The sequence below is a fragment of the Metarhizium brunneum genome, chromosome 1 (assembly GCF_013426205.1).
Source record: "Metarhizium brunneum chromosome 1, complete sequence".
Taxonomy (NCBI): domain Eukaryota; kingdom Fungi; phylum Ascomycota; class Sordariomycetes; order Hypocreales; family Clavicipitaceae; genus Metarhizium; species Metarhizium brunneum.
In genome coordinates this window covers 4,409,358-4,429,813 of record NC_089422.1, presented here as the reverse complement: position 1 = coordinate 4,429,813, position 20,456 = coordinate 4,409,358, and the positions used below count along the sequence as shown (strand labels likewise).

The 20,456-nt window shown below is 50.9% G+C and overlaps 6 protein-coding genes across 6 annotated transcripts; 3 read left to right on the top strand and 3 right to left on the bottom strand.

The window, feature by feature from the left end:
- Positions 1–519: 519 nt before the first annotated feature.
- On the bottom strand, positions 520–1,767 carry ado1 (Adenosine kinase; the record flags this gene model as incomplete). The annotated part of the gene is made up of 3 exons (XM_014693705.1): positions 520–1,019; positions 1,102–1,560; positions 1,716–1,767. The coding sequence occupies 3 exons, from the start codon at positions 1,765–1,767 to the stop codon at positions 520–522; spliced, it is 1,011 nt and encodes a 336-aa protein (XP_014549191.1).
- A 1,631-nt stretch (positions 1,768–3,398) lies between these two features.
- Positions 3,399–4,388, bottom strand: RPL2 (60S ribosomal protein uL2; the record flags this gene model as incomplete). Its single annotated transcript, XM_014693706.1, has 4 exons — positions 3,399–3,524; positions 3,584–4,065; positions 4,153–4,260; positions 4,340–4,388. The coding sequence occupies 4 exons, from the start codon at positions 4,386–4,388 to the stop codon at positions 3,399–3,401; spliced, it is 765 nt and encodes a 254-aa protein (XP_014549192.1).
- A 2,070-nt stretch (positions 4,389–6,458) lies between these two features.
- G6M90_00g013280 (uncharacterized protein) lies at positions 6,459–8,660 on the top strand (the record flags this gene model as incomplete). Its single annotated transcript, XM_014693707.1, has 5 exons — positions 6,459–6,695; positions 6,858–7,027; positions 7,096–7,225; positions 7,276–7,647; positions 7,755–8,660. The coding sequence occupies 5 exons, from the start codon at positions 6,459–6,461 to the stop codon at positions 8,658–8,660; spliced, it is 1,815 nt and encodes a 604-aa protein (XP_014549193.1).
- Positions 8,661–9,056: 396 nt separating this feature from the next.
- Positions 9,057–9,630, bottom strand: G6M90_00g013270 (uncharacterized protein; the record flags this gene model as incomplete). The annotated part of the gene is made up of 2 exons (XM_014693708.2): positions 9,057–9,218; positions 9,304–9,630. The coding sequence occupies 2 exons, from the start codon at positions 9,628–9,630 to the stop codon at positions 9,057–9,059; spliced, it is 489 nt and encodes a 162-aa protein (XP_014549194.2).
- Positions 9,631–10,655: 1,025 nt separating this feature from the next.
- On the top strand, positions 10,656–12,350 carry SU2 (Eukaryotic peptide chain release factor subunit 1; the record flags this gene model as incomplete). The annotated part of the gene is made up of 4 exons (XM_014693709.1): positions 10,656–10,691; positions 10,936–11,020; positions 11,092–11,141; positions 11,214–12,350. 4 exons carry the CDS (start codon positions 10,656–10,658, stop codon positions 12,348–12,350), a joined length of 1,308 nt encoding a protein of 435 aa, XP_014549195.1.
- A 968-nt stretch (positions 12,351–13,318) lies between these two features.
- Positions 13,319–20,366, top strand: G6M90_00g013250 (uncharacterized protein; the record flags this gene model as incomplete). The annotated part of the gene is made up of 3 exons (XM_014693710.1): positions 13,319–17,418; positions 18,252–18,862; positions 18,925–20,366. The coding sequence occupies 3 exons, from the start codon at positions 13,319–13,321 to the stop codon at positions 20,364–20,366; spliced, it is 6,153 nt and encodes a 2,050-aa protein (XP_014549196.1).
- Positions 20,367–20,456: the final 90 nt, after the last annotated feature.

Here is a 20,456-nt window from a genome sequence, read left to right as displayed (position 1 = left end):
GGTTCGATATGAACGCCGCTTTAAACATGTCTATTTTGCATCTTTTACGTGCTTTAATCAAATTTGAACAAAAATTGATCGGATCGTGGAGGATACCGAATCGCTATGCGAAGAGAGCCACAACTTCTGGGGGCTCCTTTTGCCACAGATGCAAAAACGCCGTTGTTGAAACCGTTTCCCATTTAGCCCTCAACGCCGAACTACACTCATTTTACCTAATGGAATCATTGTGCCTTTGTAAGGCTTTAAGAGGAGGCCTGGTAGGTCTTCTTGGGAAAGGGGTACCTGGATGATCAGAGCGGGTTAGCCAAGGCTTTTTTTTTTAGTTGGAAAGATATGGCTATGAGGCGGGTGGAAGGATTGTGACGAGGCTAAGCGTTTTTGATGTTATATTCGTGGGCGATCATTATCCAATCCGTATAAATCAGACATAGGATCAGATATATAATGATCGGAATGAACAATGATGATTATTGCCTCAAGGGAGGGCAAGAGGGGAATAAAATCAAATTCTGTGACTTACGAAGGTCCCAACTCCTGAATACTCAGCCTGGCAAGCCACTGGCCCATGTCAATGGAAGTAGCGAGGTCCTTGCCCTGCATGATACCGGCCAAAAGTCCACCGGCAAAGGCATCACCAGCACCATTGGTATCGTTGATCTGCTCCTTGCCGATGGCATGGACTGGGAATTCCTTGATCTGATCCTCACCCTGGACAGCAACGAGGGTAGGCTCGGTGCCCTGAGTGATAATAGCAACTCGCTTTCTCTTCCCGTTCTCCTTGGGCAGGTTGGCCAGGTGCTTGACAACATCCTTGGGCTCCTTGGAGGGCAGGTTGTGCGACTCGGCATAAGCAGCGGCCTCGGTCTCATTACCGATGACATAGTCCCAGTAAGGGGCGGAGGCATCGACGGGATCCTTGAAGAACTGGGGGATGAAGGGGGCAGAGAGCGACAGAACAAAGATCTTGTTCTTTTCGGCGGCCTGTTTGGCGAGCTCCATGATGGCTGGAGGGCAGACTGCATGATACATAACATTGTCGGTTAGGGTGGCCGTGCTACGAATGCAATTCACATGAATCCATGTGCGAGGGGGACTTACCCGTGAAGTGGTAGCCACCAATGTAGTACACCTCGGCATTCTGAACGAGGCTCCAGATCTCAGGCTTCTTCAAGTGGTCGAGGTCGTAGTGGTTCGCAGCACCGAGATCAGTACACAGACTTCGGTTGTGGCCGGTAATGACAACGCCGCAGCGGCCGGTCTTCTTCTCAGGGTCGACACGGTACTCGACGCGGAGGCCAGCGGCCGTGACGGCGTCGTGCATGATGGCAGAGTACTTGTCATCACCAGCACCACCGAGGTAGACGACGCTGTTGGGGGGCAGGATGTACTGGGCACCACGGGCGGAGTTCTGGGCAGCACCACCAGCAATCAACTTGGCGTCGTAGTTGTTGAGCAGGTCTTCGTACAGAGGGAGGTGCTTCTCCTCGGCGAGGATAGCGTCATTGGCCTTGAGACCATACTTGTCGAGAAGGGCCTGGTCACCAACGGCTTGAATATCTGTTCATGATGAGAAGTTGTGGTGGTCAGCTGGAAGCCACGAGCGCATTTACAATGGATGGCTCTGATAATCATCATCATCATGGTGGGGTCTGACTATGAGGGGAAAACGTCTGGTAGTAGAGTGTCGGGTAGAGAGGCTGCAACAAACGTACCGAGAAGAGGGTTCTCGAGGCAGAGAAGGCCGTATTCCTTTGCAGAAGCCATGATGATCGATTGTTACGAAATGGAATGCAAAACAGGACAAATGCGAATATATCAACTGGAAGAGACGATGTACTTAAGTAGTCGGAGTGGAAGGGTCTACAAGGTGGGAGATTTTTTGAGTGGTTGTCGAGCCATCGGTGATGGCGGGGCACGCCGAAGCGGCTTGCTCAGGTACTCCCAGCCAAGTTGTGAGATGGAGGGGTCGACCGGAGTATCTAGGCCAGCTCAGCTCGTCACGGGTGGGGCAGATGCTGCGGGTTTCTTGGACTTGAAACCATCGACAGCGGTTTGCGTATCTCGCAAAGAATATTGGCGGGCAAATCCCTTTGGCTGTGTTAAGGTGCAGCGGATGTCACGAATGGGCGTTCTAGCCAATTAAAAACCTAATATTCAAAGGTACATCTCTACACCAAAAAATAGTATAATAATAGAAGTCACTATGATTCTCTTAGCTACAAAGAGCTACATCATGTACTCTATTAAAATATCTATAAATAAAAGTATCCGCTAAGTATCGCAGAAAAATGGAGACCGCTACATCCGCTGCACCTTAACACAGCCAAAGGGATATCACTCAAGCTGCTGCACTGCGCTACGCTGCTCTGTAAGAACTCAGACTGTGCACTTTTAAGCTCGTAGAGGTATCGAGTATATTTCACCGACCGTACTTTGTCCTAACGTGGGCCTCACACCAGTTGCGAAGCTAGCATAGGACCTCGTCGGACGAATTCTTCTTCGTACAGGCCCCCGATTCTTTCATTATGTCTGCCCTCAACCATGCTAGTATTGTCTTTCCACTGACTCAAATTGCCAATAAGACATTGGGCAGCCGTATTTTTCACCTTGGCGCCGCTGATTTTGCTGGACAAGCTCTTGAGCGAAGACTTCCCCATTGACCACCCTAAAAGGGCGGTTATGGAAGCATGATGCAATATCTGGGCAGAGGCTTGCCAATTCCCAAGCCGTTGTGCATGCTTGCCAATGTTTCGTTAGATTGAGCTAGAAATTCTTGCCTCTCGCTTCAAATCGAGGCCTGCTGCGCTTTTCAGAGTATCGGCTCAAGTTCTGGCCCGCACTCGAGTTGTCGAAAGGCCAGACCAAACCATTTAGGATACAGCGCATACATATTTTCTTTCCATTAGAAAGCCGGCTGTCAATAGCGGCCGCACAACGTCATGGTAGAATCTGCGGTTCAACTCCAGTCCCGGTGTAGGTGGGGGCGTGATTCACCGTATTTCAACAGAATGAATATTGGCCGGTCAAACACAGTGGCAAGGTGATAGGGCGCCTTGATCGTAATTTAATGCTTGAGCGTTTTCTATACCACGTCTCGCACACATACCCTGGACGAGTCAGACCGATGTAGCATAACTGGTCCAAGGTGATTCACAGTTTGCAGATGGATATATGAGGAAATGTTCTTTTTTGTTCCAAATACATCACGCCCAACCCGGATATTCACATCGTCCATTTTCGTCACTGGTGTAGCAGAGGGAACCAATATTTTGTGTACGCCAAATGCCATAGTACTTGCTTTCTGAGCTACCAGACTCCTGCTCGCAGCAGTACCATCCAAAGATGCAAGCAAGCCACTGTAACACCATCCCAATGAGACCAAGAAATCCAGCCCCTTACTCCTTCGTCTTCTGAGTACCACGCAACAGACCTGTCCTTCTGGCAGCGATAAGACCGGCCTTCTGACCCTGAGCGGCGTATCGGGAAATGGTAGACGCCTTACCAATGTGCTGGTGGTTACCCTATAAAAGTTGTCAGCATCAATCTCAGGTTTCACACCCCACTTGTCGGGAACACGTACACCACCGTGAGGATGGTCCACAGGATTCATGGCAACACCACGAGTCTTGGGCCAGCTGTTGCGCTTGACGGCGAACTTGTGCTTAGCGCGAGAAGCCTTGAGGAGAGGCTTGTCGGTACGGCCACCGCCGGCAACAATGCCGATCATACCACGAGTGGTAGAATGAACGACCTTCTTAGCACCAGAGGGTAGCTTGATACGGGTCTTGCCCTCGTCAGGGTTGTGGCCAATGATGGTGACATAGGCACCAGATGTACGGCCCAGAGAGCCACGGTCTCCAATCTTCTCTTCGACGTTCGACACGACAGTACCCTCAGGCATCTCACCGAGAGGGAGGACGTTGCCGACGGTCAAAGCAGCCTTCTTTCCTGCGTAGATGAATTGGCCGGTATACATGCCTTCGTTGGCAATGAAAGTCTCGGAAACCTGCTTGTACTTGTAAGGGTGACGGAACGACACCTTGGCAAGCGGAGCACCACGACCTGAAGGAAAAAAGACTCCAGTATCAGCCTTCTATTCCCATATCCCAAACCGATATCCAAATGTTTTGCCATAGAAGGAAAACTAACCAGGATCGTGAATGATGTCCTTGACTACACCACGGACGTAGCCATGACGCTCGGCATAATCGAGGGTACGGAACTTGGCCGGGGCCTTGTTCAAGCGCGTGTTGGCCGCTATTTCCAAACGTTAGTAATTTTTGTCTCCAGGCGTTGTCGAAAATCGAGCTCGAGAAATTTCGCGGGCGGCACTGACTGAAAATGGATCCGCGACCCTTGCGCTGGTTGCGAATAACTCTACCCATGGCGGCTCGTGTGGACTCGATGCAATCGTTCGAGTATACTGCTTTGAGCAGAAGCTGTCAGTAAATTGTCGAGCCGGGGGTGCGTTGTTGGGTTGAATATACCTGGCTCCCGCCGCTTGGTGTTTTAGCAAAGAGGCGTTACATGCACATTCGGCGACAATTTTTTGTGTGCGGGACCATTTCGAGCGCTGGAGGAGCCCTGACCACGTGATCTCAGAGTGGACCGCGCAAGCGAGTAGTCGGTCCAATCATACGGAGTAGCTCCGGTGAGTTTCGAGTGAAGTTTGGCCCCACTCAACAATCTGGGTTCGTGAGTTGATGTGGTATTAAGGTCTGCCGAAATGGCTATGGCCAAGCATACGCTATTAACAAATTCCTAGTACTGGAAGAAAAGGCCTCTGTCGTGATTTTATAATATTTAAGTAGACGACGGATTACTTTATGCTCTCCTAATTTCTCAATAATATGTCTGTTGCGAAGCACGATAGCAATTCCATCATAGCACAGTGTCCCAAAGTCACACTATGCGATATACTGTGCACCGAGGAGCCAAATTCTGCCGTGCGGCGCTTGACGCGAAATCGCCCCCGCGCCACTACGTCGTGTCATCTGAATCTCAAGCCTTGCTCATCGCAGTTGCAGAGGAACATCGGTTCTCGTTTGTAAAGACGCGGAATTCTCTCAAGATGGTCCATGTGATGCATTTGACACATTTGCTTCTTCTTTTCACACGTTTATGATGCTATATTTCGTTGCTGCTAACCAAAACTCAGTTCATTATATTGTCTCGAATCGCTGCCGCGTTTGGGTACTGAGATGACAAGAAGTCTCGTTCACAAGGTGGGCTGGCGATTTGCCGAGGCTGTGGTACCGGCCGAAGAATTGGGGCTCCCATATGTGACGATACCGTGGACAAAGGCTCACGGGTTGGGCAGGTCAGCTTGAGCCTGCCTAGTGGCGATCAAGATGGATTATCGCCGGAAACGTGCCTCAAAAATGAGATGAAGCACCAACCTCACACTCCATCGACCCTTGGAGTACTCGGCGGGCGGATAACGATTCATATCGCTGACCCGCCGTTGTGGCATTGTCAAGACCCCAAGTGCAGGGGTGAGGGGACTGGAAAGAGGCTCGATGCTAGGGAGACATGCGAAGCATGATCCCCATGCGTTCGATAGACATTGCCATGGAAATCAGTGTGAGTGAGGATACTGCTTGGTCCCATGTTTAAGAATGACCACTGTCTGTATAGGTTGGACTGCCTGAACAGTCGATCCCTGTTTGAGCAGTTGACGATAACCAAGCAATTGGTTTATTAGTCGCACTCGAAAGATGAGGCTCTCTTTCCTGGGAGTCATGAGCCGTTACGGGATTCACTGCGTCTGGGCCTCCGTTACGTCGCGATGGTGTCGTTGGTCCACCATTCTTTGGCAGCACTGGGAAAGCCTATTTCTTGTGCAACAACGGAGTCATTTCCGGAAGTTGCATGTAGATTCGATGTTGACTCTGGGTCTTTTGCTTCATATCCTGGGCATTCTTCGGTTGGTTTTTGAATTCACTGCTACACCCACGAACAAATGGACAGAGGACCTCCCCCATCGTTTATATGTCATATAAAAGTCGGTAGGGATTCTATGAGGAACTGCTTGGTGGTGCACGGTTGATGACGGACTAAAGATTGCACCTGTTGTTGTGCGGATGCTTACCATGGCATCGTGCTGGAACATTACACCGAATGGTTTGTACGAAGGATCCAAGGGACCACGCCAGTTGGCTCATTATGGCAAGGCAAGGCAAGGCAAGGCAAGGCAGGTAAGGGAGCGGTAATACCAGCTGTCTCATTGTCTCAGGTCTGGACATTTTAGAAGGAGGTAGATTCGTTTGTAAGGCGTGCATAGAACAAAGACGTTTGATAGACCCCTTTGCTTATCCAATTGGGTTAACTCTGATTGCGGCTTGCGGCCGTGGGTTTTGCTAGTGCACGCTCAACAACGAGCAACCAAGACTTTCTGGCCTTCTTCACTTCTCCACACACCGCGACTCACTTCCTGTACTGCGGACAAACTCAACATGACTGCCGATGACGACTCGTCTGACCTTTCATCTTTGTCGTCGCTGTCGCCAGTGCCGTCGGACGTTGAGCTGGACGACAATAGCGATGACGCGACGACCAAGTCCAAGTCGGGCATCCTGAAGTTCTTCCCGAAGCTATCAGAGCAGCCGCCCAAGGAGCCATCGCCGCCACCACGTAAACGGTCAGCGTCACCGCCACATGAATATGTTCTTGCCGACAACCCTGATATCGCGGTAAGTAGAGAATAAGGGGGGGAATTCTTCTCTGACGCGTTGAAGCCGTATCTGCTCGTTGTCAGTCGGGAACGCGAAAGTCGCGTAGATGGCTACCCATGACGCGAATTCTTCGCGTGTTCAAATGGTCTGAATATGATCAACCGGCTAACTCACCAGTAGTTCATCGTCATGTTCCGAAGCCGGTTTAGCGACGCATTTCCGAAGTCCCTAGCTCATTTCGGGCCGCAGGAGCTAGAACGCGATGTCGTCGAGTCCATTCCCGGCGACCGAGTAGAACACCTTTTATGTGCAATCCTGGGCTTGCTCCTGAACCGAAAGCAAGACGTCAAGTAAGCCAAAGAATTGAGAACTTCATGTTGGAAGGTTACTGATTGAAGTTAATTTGTCCCGCTTGTAGGCTGGGGCATTATGGCAGAGCACTGGAAGATGCGATCACGTCGCACAAGAACCAGTGGCCTGCTTCCTGGGAAGAAAAGAACCCGTTGTCAGGCGGTGCGACATTCAACTCAATGACACCCACTAAACGAGTATGTGTGTCATTGTGTCCAGAGTGGTTTAAGTTGCTAACATGGCGCAGCTAACGCTGTTGCGCACCCTTATCCTATGGGCAATGGCTTCCTCCGACACTGTCAAAGGTCTGATTAACCAGGCATACAAACAAAACCGTCAAGAAGACGATTTGAATCAGCCGAGATCAGTACAACCTTGGGGATCTGATGGAGACAAGCGACGGTACTTCTTGGTCGAAGGACAGGACGACACGAATTTTCGGGTATATCGCGAGAGCAATCCGGCAGGCACAAATAGAACTTGGTTCAGTGTTGCTGGTTCCATTGAAGAATTCAAGGCTCTCGCTGAAAAACTTGAAACGAAAGACGGTGGCCCAAAGGCGAAGAAGTTGAGTCAAAAGATGCTGCAAGTCATTCCTCGGTTTGAGGCTGGTGAGGAGGTAAGAGTTCTACCAAAACAACACCCCGACTACCGCCATTACTACCACACGCGTTACGGTGTAGCTCTGTAAAATTTTGAAATAGTCTGGGCTAACGGTCGTCACAGAAACGAAAACGCCGTGAATATCGCCAAATGCGAAAGGAGCAGTTCAAACGGCCAGAACCAGGATTCTCCATGTACGAAGGCCGTACACGAGGCAAGCGAATCAAGTACACATACTCGGATGACGAAGATGCTTTCTTTTCCGATTCTACCGGCTACAGGCGATCAGCTCGCAATACTGGGGCCAATACCCCTGCGGAGACCGGGCCAGTAACGACATCAAGTGGCAGACAAATTCGGGCACCACCACGGCTCAACATGGTGGTGGGTGATAGCGCTCCTGGAAGTATCCAAGGCGAAAATTCCGAATTGGAACATGATCATTCAGTTGGTGCATCTGGACGACCCAGACGCCCCGCAGCAAATCAGGACACAAATGGCTGGTCTGAGCGTAACTCTCGGGGTGATGGTACCGACGAGGAAAGCGAGGCTGAATTCGGAGACGATGAGGAAGACGCCCACGTGCCCGAAGAGTCCGACGATGAGGATGACTTTGATGAAGAAGAAGCCATGGTCGAGGATGACCTCGATGATCAGCGCCAAAGTTTGGTTGTGAAACTCTCCGTCACTCCCCCTAAGCTGAGAACAGTTCTATCTCCAATGGATGAAGGTTCCAACATGCTTCCAACCCCAGACACACAGGATTGGAAGGTCGATGCCACTATCCCGGAGACCCGAACCGTTGAAATGCAGGATGTGCCGGCACCAGAGGCACATTCTATTCCATCAGAGCAGGTCAAGAAAGAGCCGACTCAAACAGATTCAGGCGATGTGACAGAAAAGCTAGATGCCATTCGAGCCCCGACCCTATCTGCCATTCCTTCCACACCCTTGGCTTTTCGAGGGAGCCCTGAGAAGCCACATGCTCAACTGGAATCACCATTTGGCAATTTCAACGACACTACTTGAAGGGAGTTTCATGGCGTTGGGAAAACTGTTTTTATGGAGTTTGAGGAGTCAGGAAGTTATGTCTGTGATTAGAGTATACATGTACTATTTGATGATTACGTGCTTTCCGTCGGAGAGATGAGTGGGACGGGGAGAGATCTGACCATATGTGCGGCCAGCTAAAAGGTCTCAGTATGCGCATGGGCGGTGGGCGTTGACTGCCATGACGCGCTGAAGACAATACACGACCAGGAGATAGTTCTGGGCTTTATATATTTTCCCTGCGTCCAACATAATGACGCCAGGCTTGCCTTGACGAGAGGGCGCCTAATCTTCCAAGGCTAATGATACGAGGATACGTAAAAGAAAACTTTCAACATCAGTCAACAGGATTCAGTTGAATTAATTATGCCAAGACTATAACTTTCGCTTCTGTATCGTCCAATTATTAACACCATACCACCACCTTCGCACTCGTGAGCCAGCTGTGTTGCCATGTAATTTGGCAGTTCTATTCCAATGTTGCCAGCCACAGAGCAGCAGGTTATAAATAAGACCTTGGGCCAAGGGCATCATGACCTACACAGCGCATTACATTGTCAACTCACTCCCCGCAAGAGACAACGTCGCCTCTAGAACAGTAATTCCTGATAGGCCAGCTTACCTGATCTCTGGCTGTGATAAGCAACACCTTCCACCAGGTATCGGCATTGGCGATGCTCCTCAAGTAACTCTGCTCGAACCGCAAGTCCGGTAAAGGAGGAAGACTATGTGACTTGCGGGTTGGGTGTAGAACACTGTAGGGTATGTCTTCCTCGTCGTCTTCGATGTCGTTTAGAAGATCGTCATCGCTGAGACGGGGACTGTGGAGGGTGACTGGTTCGCGCTTATCTGCAGCTGTGGAGGGTGCGATATCGAAGTTGATGTCGGGATGGGATCTGATGTGGCCGGCTTGAATGGTCTCGGCGACCTCTGTTGGGAGGGAGTCCATCGAGAGCGGTTGGGATATGCTGTCTGGACTCAACAGCACTGCAGAGGGCCTATCGTAGAAGAATGGCCCGCTTGAGGAGATGGATTCTATCAGTGATGGAGCAACATGGGCCAAAAGGTAAAGCTGGATTAGACGTGCAACGTGCTGGGAACAGTTACGGCACTGGGGAGGTCCATTGCGGCGTTGCACGTCGGTAATGCCGGGCGGTGAGTCTGGACGCAGTGAGGCAGGATTGTTATGTGGGTCTGTGGGCCGAAGCGCGGGAAGTCCCCTAGGGTAGTAGTTAATCACCACGAATTACGAACTCGAGGCATGTTAATAAAGGATGCATAGAGTCATTGTGCCTACGAGGCTGGGGTTTAATGGTGATAAGCAGACTTTCCCATGCTTGAAAATGTCGCAGCAGGCAATAGGCTGGCTGGCTGCCTGCCTAGTCCATACTTGACTTGAGCATTCAATGTTGTGTCAGGTCCACAATTGGGCTGCGGCATACTATTACTTAAGAAGTACTTAGATGCAACGATGCTGGGCATAACACCAAAGCTGGCACTTAGGCGAACTTGACATGGACACTCTGCGATTTGTACAGGGCACTGGGTACTTGTACGTATTAAGTGCTCTGTGTCTAGTGTTACACTCAGCGCTTAAGACGCCAAGTGGTCAAGTGGTGTCTGGCCCCAGTGCCTGGTTCGGGATTTTAGGTACCTGCTTGCCAAGTACTAGCCGACGCGGACGCTGTGAGCCCACCAAGCGTCCACCCGGCGTTTGTTGGTTGCTCCGTACCTAGGTACTTATAGTACCAGTACAGTCTGGTTAACTCACAACCGCACTTGGTAAAAATCCCTTGGCCTTAAAACTTGAAATCTGGCTCCGGCATCCTACTTCACCAGTTTCTTCGCGTGCAGCACAGCGCCCATCTCCCTCCGAACTCCCTGCTTTTCTTATTCATCGCCCAAGGGAAAGCCCTGTCCCGCGGGACCAATCCAAATATTTTGTCTGCAAGGCCTTGAACAAACGCTATTACAATGTCCGACGCGCAAGCGAGCGAGGCCGAGAGGAACGTAAGTCTTATCACCCGAGGGAGTAAAAAAATTGTGCTCTACGCTATGTGGTCGGTGTCAGCGACGGCCAGCCCCTCCTCTTTTGGGCTCCCCGTTGGCTCTGCCCCTCTCTTTCTGTCTGCCTGTAGGCCCAGTCGGTGCTGCCCCGCGATGGCAGAACACCAACCGTGACCAAGGGCCAACTGAAACCAACGAAATAACAAACTTGGTGCAGAATATCGAAGCTAACAATCGCTGCCTATAGATTGAGATCTGGAAGATCAAGAAGCTCATCAAGAGTCTTGAGGCTGCCAGAGGCAATGGAACCTCCATGATCTCCCTCATCATTCGTACGTCTCCCCTCTACGGTGTCAACAGCCGCCCCACCACATTTCCATACTGATGTAGCTTGAAACTTCAGCTCCAAAGGATCAGGTGTCGCGTGCAGCCAAGATGTTGGCTGAAGAATACGTAAGTCGAAACGCCTGCTGTAAAGAATGGCCCTCATATTATAGACCGGCGTTGACATAGACATCTCTTTAGGGTACTGCGTCGAACATCAAATCGCGCGTTAACCGACAGTCCGTTTTGTCCGCTATTACCTCGACCCAGAACCGTTTGAAGCTGTACAACAAAGTTCCCCCCAATGGTCTGGTCATCTACTGTGGCGAAATCCTGACCCAGGAAGGAAAGGAGCGAAAGGTCAACATTGACTTCGAGCCCTTCAAGCCCATCAACACCTCGCTGTATCTTTGCGATAATAAATTTCACACCGAAGCCTTGGCTGAGCTGCTCGAGTCTGACCAGAAGTTTGGTTTCATCATCATGGATGGTAATGGTGCTCTCTTTGGTACTCTTAGTGGAAATACCCGCGACATCGTTCACAAGTTCTCCGTCGATTTGCCCAAGAAGCACGGACGTGGTGGTCAATCTGCCCTGCGTTTTGCTCGTCTTCGTGAGGAAAAGCGTCACAACTACGTCCGCAAGGTCGCCGAACTCGCTGTGCAAAACTTCATCACCAACGACAAGGTCAATGTCGCTGGTATTGTTCTTGCTGGTTCTGCCGACTTCAAGAATGACCTGAATGCCTCTGACATGTTCGACAACCGTCTTCAGACCAAGGTCATCAAGGTCGTTGATGTTTCATACGGTGGTGAAAACGGATTCAACCAGGCCATTGAACTCTCTTCCGAGACTCTTGGAAATGTCAAGTTTATTCAGGAGAAGAGGCTCATCGGCAAATACTTCGAGGAAATCAGCCAGGATACTGGCAAGGTGTGCTACGGTATCGACGATACCCTGAAGGCTTTGGAGCTTGGTGCCGTCGAGACCCTCATCATTTTCGAGAACCTCGAGATTACTCGCTGGGTTCTGAAAGATAGCAATGGCGAAGAGGTGATCCTGCACCTGTCAAAACAACAGGAACAGGCCAATCGCGACAAATTTCTGGATTCTGCCACTGGTCAGGAAAAGGAAATTATCGCCCAGGAGTCCTTCCTTGAGTGGATTGCTGAACACTATAAAGAATTTGGTGCTAATCTGGAATTTGTGTCGGACCGTTCAACTGAGGGTAACCAATTTGTCAAGGGTTTTGGTGGCATTGGCGGCATTCTCCGCTACAAGGTCAACTTTGAACAGTTGGCTGATCTCAGCGACGATGATGAATACTATGACGACTGACCTGCGGATCCCCTCGTGGTGAGCGAGGGACCTGCTCAAGTTGAACCGTCGGCACAAAACGAGGATGATGTACGCCAGGACGACGACGACGACGCCGCGCCGAAACCGACCAATGCCGCGCCGCTGTCATTTGCTCAGAAGCGCTTGATGCGAAATGCCGAAGCTGGCACTTCAATGCAAGGCCACAAGGCGTCGCGACCAAGTCCACTTCGTTCAATGATGACGGCTACTTGAGCTGATTGATTCGGCAGAAATCGAGGTAAGATACTGCTGTCTCTAGGGTTTTACTTTCTTGGTCACTCCAGTCTCACACGCAACATTGCAGGTGCTACCTGGAATATCCGAGGCAAGGTTGATTGGATGGCGCGTCGAAAAGGAGAGAGCCTGCAAAGAAGAGTTCGAAATTGTTATTGATCTCGTGAACTGCTCCTAATATGTCAGAAATGGCTGGCGGTACTTTTACCTTTTCTACGCATGTGCCTAGCTTTATTACTTGTTTCGAAATTGCATTCAGCAACCTGGCGAAAAGCTGCCGATAGAATTAGATAGCCTTCATTATCACAGTCGCTCTCTTTTTATTATTATTTTTTAAATATATTCTTGTACGAAATCAATCCCAAGGGTACTTTAGTCCGTTGCCTCTTACAGCTGGTTGTTGATTGGTGTACTCCGTACGCAGGTAAGGCTATCCGCGCCGCGTGGGGCGCGGCTTAAAGGTGCACGTCACCTTGAACTCAGTGGGTCGGAGTCTCACCACAGCTTGAGGTCGAACACTTCCTAGGTACCTAGGTACCTAGTAGCAGTTGCTGGTTGCAGCTGCTACCTATGCCAAGCTGCATCTCCTTTGTCTCGTCATTCTTTCTTCTCAACCACGATCCTGCATAGTTATATTCTACGGGTGCGACGGTGCCCCGGAGCACAGGTAGCAGTGCTACTGGAGAACCTCACGCCGCATTCGCCTTATCATCATGCCTCTAGCTGCACCAGTCGTGACGACTGGCCCGCCCCGGCCGACTGATCGTGGTGTGCCAGTCGGACTAAATGAAGCTGCTCTCGACTCACCGACGTTCCGCGCAACCGCCAGCCACTTTACCGAGCAAATCGAGGCTGTTGAGAAATGGCTCAATGGCTACGTGACCTCGACATCCAAGTTCGCCCACGAGATCCAGGGGCTCGAAGGTACCATCAACACATATTTGACGAAGACGATGCCGTCGGCCGCCGACGGAATCATTGAGAATGATTACGCTTTTCTGGCCTTGAAACGAGTTGGCGATGGCCAAAGAGAATGTTGGCAACAGCTATTAAGCAGCGTTAAGAGAATGGACACTGCCGTTATAGATCCCATTCGGAACTTTCTCAGTGGCGACATGCGAAATTTCAAGGAAATACGGAGGATATTAGAGCAATCGCAAAGGGCTTACGATTCAACTCTCGCGAGATATATAGGGCAGTCAAAGACAAAGGAACCCTCGGCCCTTCGGGAAGATGCTTTCTCCGTATACGAGAATCGAAAAGCGTATATCCAGGCGTCGCTAGACTATTGCCAGCTTGCCCCTCAGCTCCGATTAGCCACGGATAAACTTTTGGTCAAGGTGTGCAATGAGATATGGAAAGATCTGACACGATCGAGAGACGCCGTAGTGAATGCTACCAGATGGACCTGGGAAATGGATCGTGTACGTGGATGGGCCAAGGAGATGGAGGCTTCAGAGGGCGTCTTTCGAACGGAGCTACAAGCTATGAGAAGGAAGTTGGGAGAGACGACTCTTGAGGGCTTCAAACCTTCGAGGGAGCTCGAAGATTACAGCGCATCCACGGTGCCGTTTTTGGGCTCCCGGGGACCGCTCAATTTACGACCCAAGGATGGCACTGCGGTCATATCAGAGAAACAGGGCTGGTTGTTTTTGAGGACGATGTCAGGTAAACCGATTCGGTACACCTGGACTCGGAGGTGGTACTACTGCCGTGACGGCGTCTTTGGATGGTTAGTGCCTGGGCCTCAAGGAGTACTCCAAGGCGATGAAATAGGCGTTTTGCTTTGCAATGCCAAGCCTGCAGTCGGCGAAGAGCGTCGCTTCTGTTTCGAAGTCAAAACGAAGAACCAGACCATGATGGTACAAGCTGAGAACCAAAGGGAGCTCATGGAATGGCTTGAAGTTTTCGAGGCTACCAAGAAGAAGGCGTTCGAAACAAGTATGAGCAATAATGATAACTCTGTTGCCGGTGGCACTGACCCGGCCTTCTCGATACACCCACCCAGCGCTCCGGAGTTTTCAGCCAAGGCCTTTGATAACCCGACGGCCGCCGTTGATGACGCTGGCCCCGGGTTTGACCGAAGCGCTACTCTTTACATACCCGGGCAAGATGTACATGTTGGAGCTCGTCACAGTGTTGACGTTAACAATGCAAGTTTGGGCCGGCGCTCCTTTAGTGCACTGGGAAGAGATTTGGCTCGAGAAGATGACGAAAGCAGGCGAGAACATGCTGCAAGAATCATTCAGAAACTGGACCTTCATAGAAAATCGACGTTTGGACCTGGGGTCGAGCCCGTGCCACTGAGCCCAGGTATGCCAAACAACGGTATTGCGAGTCTCATATCTGCCAGCCATAACCTGCTACCCGCTCATCCGGGGACGCAGGTATCTGCCAGTACTCCTAAGCAACCTTCGGGATTTCTGCCATCGCTGGATACCCCTCCGGGATCTCTTGCTCCCTTGACTTTGGCCAAACCACCGGCTACAACAAGCCTAAGTCGGGCAGCTGTGCTCTTGACCGCTGAGAAACGTTCTGTGTCCAACAGCAGGAAATTGCCAACTTCAGTCGTTGCAAATTACTGGGGCAGCAATGTATGGGCTACGATTAATACGCCTGAGCAGCCAGTCTTGCCAAGACGCGACGATGATGATCCGATCGGTGTGGTTCTGGCACAAAACTCGGAGACCAGTCTCCCTGGAGCTGGTAGCCAAGGCCATACTAGCCGTCCACTTCCACGCAATTATCCAACGGAGCTGAGAGCTCAAAATGCCCAGTTTCGCCTGCTTTTCCCGAATGCGCCGCTAGGAGAAAACCTTGTCTTGGTCTTTCGTGCGGCGTGGTCGAGTTCCAAAGCACGAGACTCCCCAAGTGACACCCTTGCTGGAGACGGTAGAATTTATGTCACACCTGATAACATGTATTTTTACAGCCAACAGATGGGCCTCGTCACAGCATACGGCATCAGTCTCGACATAATTACAGAGGTGACAAGTGCTGCCGGGAAGGACTGTGACTTTATCTTCATACATCTTGGCCAAGACACAAACGAGACTGGCTATACCCGCATTACTATCAAGGTGTTCTTGGACGACCTCCACCTCCTCCATACTCGCCTGAACCTACTGGTGGATAACTTGCAAGCCGAGGAGCCCATGGATACACAAGATATTATTTCAGCGTTGATCAACGTTGAGAAGGAAGAATTTGAGCGGCCTAGCCCTGGCGCTGAAAGCTGGGAAGGCTTGTCGCCGATCTCACCCATTGATGATGGCACCTCTTCTGGCTTGCCATTAGCAAGAAGCCAGCGTGAATACGGGTCCCATCTTCATCCGTCCAGGTCGCCGCTACGACTCCCAGGAAAGCTACATCTCCCGTCACGACCCGTCGTCTATGAGCCCGAGAGCATGACACAAATGGCTGCCGAACGGCACTTCGAAATTAGTGCCAAAGCATGCTTCCATGTGCTTTTCGGCGATAAGAGTTTCGTCTTTCCCAAGCTCTACTTCGAGCACCGAGCCCAGCAGATTGCGCAGGGACCTTGGGTGCTTGTTGATCAAGGACAAATGCGGCGAGAATTTCACTTCAAGGTGGATTGTGTTGATATGCTTGGCCGGAAGAAATCGGAGAATGTTATCGACTACCAGAGTATTGACGTATACAGTGACCATGTCACGTACGTTGTGACCCATATCAAAACGGCATGGCATCTGCCTCATTCGGGTAGCTTCAAGCTGGTGACGAAAATTGTCATTACACACGTGGCAAAATCTAAATGCAAGCTCGCTGCGTACGTCAAGATTGACTGGTCCAAAACGCCAGCACTCTCGAAGAATTTGGTTGAGCGGCAGGCTCTGCGTGACGCTATCAATGACGCAGAAGAAATGGCAGAATTGGCGACAGATCAAGTTCGTAAGCTGGGACCTCGAAGCCGAACGAATAGAGCCATCCAGGTATACGGCCATGTCGGCCAGCAGACGCAGGTGGTTGTGTTTTCGCCGGCGGCTGCGGAGTCGAGCAAGAAGCAAGCGATCAAGCCACGTACATTAACGGCCATGCTATTCGAAACCGTCCGGTCGTTCGGAGAGAGTGCAGTCTCTTCACTCATTATGTGGGCATTTGCGGGATTGAAGACACTCTTTGGCATCATTACGGCGCACCGGGTCATTGTTATCCTTTTGGGCTTGAGTGCCCTGATGAACCTATTGTTGACTTCGGCAGAGTCTTCAACCTGGTGGAAAGAGCGCAGCGCGGCAAGATTTATGCGACGAATCGGTGTAGCACCTAACCCAATGATGAGCAAAGCAATTTACTTTGCGGATCTGGATGAGGCTACCGGTACTCACGGGCATGAATTGAAGTTTCCCAAGAACAGTTCATGTTTCGGCACGTATAAGAGCCTCTTGGACACAACTGAGATTGACATTCCCTGGGATGAAGCCGGCGCCACGCTGTCATCGCCGTCGAGTCGAGCGACTGCACGAAGACTGCGACGAACGAGGCAGCGTTTAGGATCATACCGACACGACTTGGTGGTGGCGATGCGCGTAGTCAACAGCATAGAGAGGGAGATGTTGCAGTCTGAATGGGAGAATTGGTTAATCAATGAGAAATCGCTGTGCGACGACCTCGACCTGGTGCTGGTGGAAGATGGCAAGGACGAATTAGCCAAGGGCAGCTCACAGAATCAAAAGATGATGGGGTCATTGACGGGAAGTCGGAAGAAGGCATTGCAGGAATGGAGAGATGATTATTGTGGCAGCTGTCGACGGGATTTCGAATCTGTCATCAAAGAGAGAATAGTAACGGGGGTGTAACTGTATGCATGATGAGGGTTGAAAGCCTTCAGCATGAGATTGGCTTGTCTTTATTCATTCCTTTTTTCTTCTTTTCCCGCTGGACATGAGGCAGCAATGATTGTAGAATATTATCATTATAAGGTGGGTGTACTCCGTACTATAGACGATACCGGCGCCATGTATTGGCCCCCAACGAGATTCAATTTGATGTTGGTTTCCCTTCTCCGGTGGATCTTCAGCCCAAGACGCCGAGCATAGTCTTGGCTCACATGTAGCGGCACATGGCTCTTTTTGCTGGCGCAAAGACTGATGATGGGGGGCCGGATGTGCCGAAGCAAGTGGAAAGTCGTGGCTCCGAAACGGGCTCATGTACAGTGTACGTACTCCACCTCCACCGGTGTCCGCACTTCGCACCTCGCACTCGGTAATCAAGCACAAACGCTGACTAACGGTGACGGTTGGAACATGGATGTGACGTCAAAGAGGCCAGTTGAACCACTCTCAATGGAAATGGAAACAAGTCAAGTTGGAAAGCGCACACACCAGCCGCCTCTTCCGCCCCTCCGTCCTTGAGCAAGCTTAGATCCAGACTTGATCAACCGAGACACCACGACAAGGCTGCCCTGGTTATCCTGTGATTTCCTGGAATCTTCCATTCTCCATTCTCCATTTTCCAATCCGACCACCCCTCCCCCCGAATTCTCCGCACACCACTCATTAAGCTATGTAAGCTGGCAACTGGTCCTTCCCCCCTTCTTCCTCTTCACATCTTCACCTTTTTTTTGCCTGCTCTCTGCCTTTCATCTTGGTCTCTACTCCCTCTGGACACGGCTGACCCACGAAGTAGCCTCCGAGCCGCGAAAAGGCATGTCGTCATCGTCGTCGTCGTCGTCGGCGTGAACAAAATTCGCGGTGCCATGGCGAGCCATCATCTGTCGTTTCAGGCCCTGGCGCCCATCAATTGGAACGACGTACCACGTCAAGACTTCCAGTCCTTTCTAGACAGCACCTTTAAAGACGCCCACGTCATCATCGACTCAGTTCCCTCCACTGTGACACCCGCTGCAAAACCACCTCCCACAGGACGAGCTCGAGCAAAGACCGATTCCGCTCTAGTATATACAGACATCCAACGATCATTATCGTTGCACCAATCGCCCGCTGCTGCTGCTTTATCTGCACAATTGCGGAAGGAGTGGAAGGAGATCAAGACAAACCCCAAAGATAACCCCCTGGGCATCACCGTGCACAGGCTAGCTGCGAAAGATGGCAAAGGTGCATGGTTTGCTAGGCGCAGTGTCCATGAGGGCTTGTCCTTTGAGCAGTGGAAATCGGGACTCGAGAGAGAGTTTGCTGAGACCATGAAGGTGCAGGGATCACCGGGAAGCGGCAATATTCGCGGAATTGGCGCTGATAGAAATGTTGAGCATCACGTCGTGGATGCCGGTCATGTTGATGGTAGTTTACCCCCTCCCCAATAGCATATAACCCGAGTTCGCTGACGAATGTTCATTACGCAGTGTTTCAACTTTCTGCTCAGTTCCCAGGCCCAACAGCCCCGCGGGACTTCATCACACTACTCCTCACATCCGACTTTTCACACATAAAGTCTGACCAACAGCAACAACCACCTTTACGGCAGTATATTGTGGTGTCGAAGCCATGTGTTCACCCTGATTGTCCCCCTCGCCAGGGCATAATTCGAGGACAGTACGAGTCAGTCGAAATCATACGGGAAGTCCCCATTCATGGTGATGCCGCCGCAAACAAGAGATCCTTCTCTTCGGCCGATTTGCTGGCTGACGACAGTCGTAAATCAATGTCCCCTAGTCGATCTAGCGATGACCTTCAGACGCCTCGAGCAATTGAGTGGCTCATGGTGACGAGAAGTGATCCTGGTGGTAGCGTGCCACGGTTTCTAATCGAGAGAGGAACCCCCCCGGGTATCATTGGTGACGCAGCCAAGTTCCTGGATTGGGTCTCGTCGACAACCCATAAGGATGGTACCCCTCGTTCTGCCCAGGAGACCGATCAGCGCAATAAAAACAACGAGAACCCTGGCAATGGCAGTGTTAATGGAAATGTTCCGGCCGTGACCATTAATGATAATGCCCGAACACCACCAGAGATGTCTTTCAATGACGACCAAGATAGCAGAGATCATGAACAAGGCTATGGCGAATGGATACCGAGCAGCACTGGTCTGTATGGAATAATTAGTGGTGCATTTGGTGTTGCAGGCTCTATTGCTTCTGGCCTTCGATCACAATTCAGCAATCCGCTGAGCTTCAACAGCAGTCAGGACAGCTTAGCGGATAGCCAGCCTATACCCGAAGAAGATGAAAACGAAGACGACAACGCATCACAAAGCGACACATCTTCCACGCGCAGCTTCACATCCGCACCGGAGAAAACTCTGACCCGCGAAAAGGCATCTGATAGCATGACTGGCAGCGTTTCTGACGAATCAAAGTCGCAGCGCCTACAGCCAACAGAAAAAGATCTCCAGAGGCTCGTGGACCGGCGCCAAAAGCTACAAAGGAATTACACTCAGTTCATGGAGCGGATGGAAACAAAACGTCTTGGCGAGAAAGAAAAAGACGCTGCATCACAAGCTAAACACCGCGAGAGAATCGACAAGGAAATGGCCAAGCGAGAAGCTAAGCATAACCGCGACATGCGAAAGCTCGAGGAGAAGCGTGAGCAGGAGGAACGAAAGGCAGAAGCGCGGAGGAAAAAGGCCGCTGAGAGAGAGGAAAAATCTAGCCTGACGCTGGCGTTGGAGAAGGCCAGGGCGGACAACGATGTTGCAATGAAGCAGATCGAGTTGCTGCGTGGTCAAGTCGGGGAGCTCCAGGCGCAGAACACTATGCTTGTGGCAAAGCTGGGGCGTATGGGGGCATTAAATAGGGAGGACTCGTCATCTTCAAAGACGAATTCTATCAAGTCATTGAAATCTTGACGTACAAACTGGAGCATTTCAGATACGAAGCGTGTTGATTTCCGGAGTTTGGTTGATGTTCCAGAGGGGGACGTATTGGAAAAGAGACAT